Raw genomic sequence first — 4542 nt, forward strand, 5'->3', positions numbered from 1 at the left:
CTATTGTGCGCAATGTCTAGTTGACAAACACCCCTCCTAAAATAAAAAATAAAATATTCTCTAAATGGAAAAACAATGTTAGATATAATAAAACACAAAGATGAATATTCTAAGTTAGTTCTTCAGACCACCTAATATAATTTCATGTAATGTATTTAGAAGTAAAAAAAAATGTGAGTAAGATGTTTAAACATACATAGGGATATATTTAAAACGCGATTTAAATAAACTATTGAAGGTCTATGTTAACTAATTTATTTCGAACTTCACAAATATCTCTCTATAGAATATTTTTTTTATAGAAATATATTAGTGTTGTATATAATAAAACATTCACATATATATCTCTATAGAATTTCTTTTTATAGAAAATATATTAGTGTTGTATAAAATAAAGTATTCCACCTAGAGGAGAAAAGGTAAGTAAAACTAAAAAATAAAATAAGCGAAATCATGACTTCATAATAAAAATAACAATAATTATTATTTTGCAATTTTAAGGTCATGACCAAGCCACACACCAAATTGGTGTATGAGACCTCCTTGTTTGTGGGAGAAGGGAATGCTAAGTCTATGAAGGAGCACATACTCTACCCTCCTTTGGTTTTCGAACATGTGACTTAACCATTAGGCTCACTCAAGCCGTATAATATATGTAGTTCATTCAATTCTTAATATAGTATTAATATGTGACATTTAAAAATATTCATGATAACAAAAGAATTCTCTCTTTTATAGTTTGATATTTTATAGACATAGGTTTTCTTTTTTTGAAAGCCAACAATTTTTTTTGGGCTTACTACTTCAAGTCATGTACTCTATATAGCATTGAAAAATACAATTGAAACAATGAAATATTATGCATTAAATAGTCTATATATCATTCAAAAATGCAATTCAAACCATAATTTATTTTTTTTCAAATTTTAATTTGCAATTTTTTTTATAACTAATTCAAGTTAGATACATCCTTAAAATAAGTCTATACTACTTTATTTAAGAAAGTGTGTTTTCCAAAAATGTGAATGCATTTCAAACCAATCGTTATGGTTCTTCTTCATCCAAATATCTATAATTTATATGGTAAAAAAATTATACTCCACTCGGATTGGTTGAAAGAAATATCCATAAAAACATAATATTGTATTATTATATATATTTATTTTCATTTATTTATTCTAAATTTTAATTCATATTTTTAAATGAATTTATTTTAAATTTTAATTCATATTTTTATTATTAAAATTTTATGTTAAAATTCTCAAAGATAACAAAGTTCTCCCTAACATCTCACAAAAACAATTTTATTCAAACATATCAAATTCGTGTCGTTATTAACGTACTTCCCTTATGCCATTCTTTGAGGAAAAAGGGTTGAGTTCGTAACTTTATTCAGGTACCCATAAATCAGCCTTCACATGGCAGCGCTGAAATTCTTTGTATTACTCCCTAAATATCAATCGATGGTAATGGCGGACCCAAACCACTGTCCCTGGACAGAAGGCTTCCACCAATGATGGTAGTGGGACCAACCAACTGTTGATCGACAGAACTTGAACGTGTAATCGGATATTGGACGTACCCTGATATATCTGGAAATATTGATGGCATCCAATGTAGGAGGTCAAGAAATGACAGAGAGATTACTAATGGCAAGTTAATACATTAATACCAACATAACTCCATTGAAAACGTTAATACTAGCCCTTTTCTCGATGTTAAATAGCTCTAGCATCAGTCTCTGCCTGTGGAATGGAAAGATTTTTGTGAAATGCACAAGGGCTTTGGATGGCTCTGACTGGAAAATAGGGACTAGGAATAATATGGATCGTATGTTGCAGAGACCGGCTTTTCCGATATTTGCAGAGCTGAATTATAGTTCTACGAAAATTATGACCGATGGGGTCTCTGAGTCCGGGTGGACCAAGTATTTAGATGCGTCTGTGGATAGACGGAGTGAAGAAAACCCCGGCTGTTTTGAAATCGAGAGGCGGCAAACGAAAAGATCGAAGTATAAACACGATGCTCAAAGATATCCAGCATTTCTGGCGTATAGTGTTACAGGCAAGGAAGAGGACTCTTCCATGGCTTCGGATGCATCGTCTGGTCCACAAAATCTGTGTCTGCCTGTCAGGGATATTGAGTGTGTGCAGGAAGAACAGATGGCTGGATCATTTTTCTCAGTCACTATAAAAGGAAACGATGTTCAGGATAGACAGGAGGATCTGGAATCTGTTGCTTCAAGTTCAACAGTGGATGTGAATCACAGAAAAAGAAATTCCGAAAAGTGTACGAGTATGAGCATGCTCTATTGCTTCAAGACACAGGGAGCTCGAGTGTCGACAGGCTAGAGGTATGTTTTATGATTTACTGCGTCTTTTCATAGCACAGTAACGGAGTAATAATTCCACTTGCAGAAGAGAGCTATGAAACTCTGAAATTAGGCAATGGATGGATGCTGCATACAATTCCATGTATGTGTGCAGTGAAGATGATAGAAAAATCGTCCATAAGTATGTTATAGTTGACTTTTTACCTACTTGATTTTTTATTTTTACTTTACAAGAAAATCTATAATAACTGAGTTGTGAAGCAAGTAGTAGCATTAACATTTGTAATGATCAGCCAATTCAACTTTAGTCATTATTGTTAAACTATTCCATTTGGAATCCTGCTAACTATTTCGACTTTCAATCCTGCTAAATATTTCTAAATCTTGGGCCACTACACTGTTTCTTTACTCTAAACCTTGGACCATTAACTTCTCTCCTTCTGTCTTACTAAGAGTAACCCTTAGATAAGAAAAAGCAATTTAAAATATACTCCATGCCATTATTTTATCCCCAAAACAACATATTCTACTTATATAATAAAAATTTAAATATTAATTACTTTAGTTAATTTTTTCACATTTGTATAATACAATTTTTAAACTTATATCTATCTTTTCCCATTTAGATATCCCAATTATAAACTTAATATACAAAGTATCATATGACAAAAAGCATTCTGGGAACCGGAGATCTTAAAACTGTTTCTACTTGGTTAAGAGTTAGTCTTTCTTGAGCTAATCTTTCTGGGAAACAAGTTAATGGGCCAAAACCCAGATGAAAGCCTGCCCATTGCTGACCACCTATGGGTTATTCCAAATGGCTTGTTTTCCTTGAATAAAAGCTATGAGTCCACCTATAATCCCCATAACAACTAAAAATGACTGTGCTCACCACTAACTTAACAACTGAAACCAACAACATTTTCTAATCCTATTAAACATATATCCATGTATGTCAAGAAAATGTTAGATGTGCTATCCTATTAAACATATATCCATGTATGTCAAGAAAATGTTGATTTGCTAATTACTTTCATTAGAGTTTAATTAATCATTACTTCCATTCCAGTTTAATTAATCATTAGCCTCTATTTTCGGAATTCAGGAAGCGAATATAGAACAGAATCTACAGCTACCTGTCTAAACCCTTTGCGATTTCGAGGTGAATGTATCTGAACAGCTTGTTAGACTCGAAAACATTCTCTCAGCCCGTGCCCGATTCTTTCGGCTGTGTTACTGAAGCTAACGCTGATAATGATAGCATTGACACTGTAGGACTGTTTTAGTAATCTGATAAAATATTATGTCAAGAGTGTAGGATACAATGTCTTTCAAATTTTCTTCACGCGGTATTGTAGTTATATAGACGAATAATTTATGGCGTTGTTGTATTAATTCAATTAAGTGCCTGAGAAATATATCTATTGGCGCCGGCGTGGTAAGGAAAAACGTTTCGAAGCTCTTCAATCCTTTTGCCTGAAGGATCAAAGTATCCAGTTGCTGTATATCTCCAAACGCATTCCTATATACTATTTCGATTCATTTCTTGTATGATTTATCTGGTCAGCAAAGTTAGGAAGTAGCGCTAAGCAGAACACCTACTACCTATCTGAATGCGGAATCTTTTCATTTTACTCATTAATTTTTTGTCATGGCAGTGAATCTAGTGGCGGAGAAGTTGTGGGGGCGGAACAAAGAATTAAACTCCAATAGCATTTTCCTCGTGCAATGTCGTGACAGCTGACACATCTCCATGGGCTGTTTGAGAGATTGGAAGCAGAGAAAGTCATGTGCACGTTTGTTGGGAGTTAGCTTCTGAGAAACCACGATAAGTAACTGAGGTGTATTCATAAATAAGCGTGACATGCTCTTGGCGTTGTTCTCATTACGAGTTGCTAGAGCCAACGGGCCTTCTATTTTTTCTTTCTGGTTGCTAGCATGAATTACCATAATCTAGTTTGAAATAGCTATAATTGTGTTCCCACAATTATCAATCTTTATGTCCATATTTGATGCAAATAGTATGCATTTTCCTCAAATCTCTCAGTAAAATAAAAATAAAAGGTGGTCTCTATTTTTATTAAATATAGAGTATCTCTCTGGATGTTCTTTCAAATCATTTGATAGAGCGGAAGTCGAGGTAAAGTTATATGTTTGTTTTCGTGTATATCCAAAGTAATTATCTTGTTGTGGACTTCTCTCATGACAAC

The 4542-nt window shown here is 33.3% G+C and overlaps 1 protein-coding gene across 1 annotated transcript; it reads left to right on the forward strand.

Moving 5' to 3' along the window:
* The first annotated feature begins 1739 nt into the window (after positions 1-1739).
* Positions 1740-4255, forward strand: LOC149216150 (uncharacterized). The gene is made up of 2 exons (XM_089391151.1): positions 1740-2353; positions 3991-4255. Exon 1 carries the CDS (start codon positions 1824-1826, stop codon positions 2349-2351), a length of 528 nt encoding a protein of 175 aa, XP_089247277.1. The 5' UTR covers positions 1740-1823; the 3' UTR covers positions 2352-2353; positions 3991-4255.
* Positions 4256-4542: the final 287 nt, after the last annotated feature.

This window comes from Pinus tabuliformis, chromosome 1_1 (genome assembly GCF_031772625.1).
Source record: "Pinus tabuliformis cultivar Carrire ecotype Pingquan chromosome 1_1, CPIR1, whole genome shotgun sequence".
Taxonomy (NCBI): Eukaryota; Viridiplantae; Streptophyta; class Pinopsida; order Pinales; family Pinaceae; genus Pinus; species Pinus tabuliformis.

Excerpts from the sequence above, each read along its gene's own strand:
- LOC149216150 (XM_089391151.1), top strand. The coding sequence starts at position 1,824 with ATGGATCGTATGTTGCAGAGACCGGCTTTTCCGATATTTGCAGAGCTG.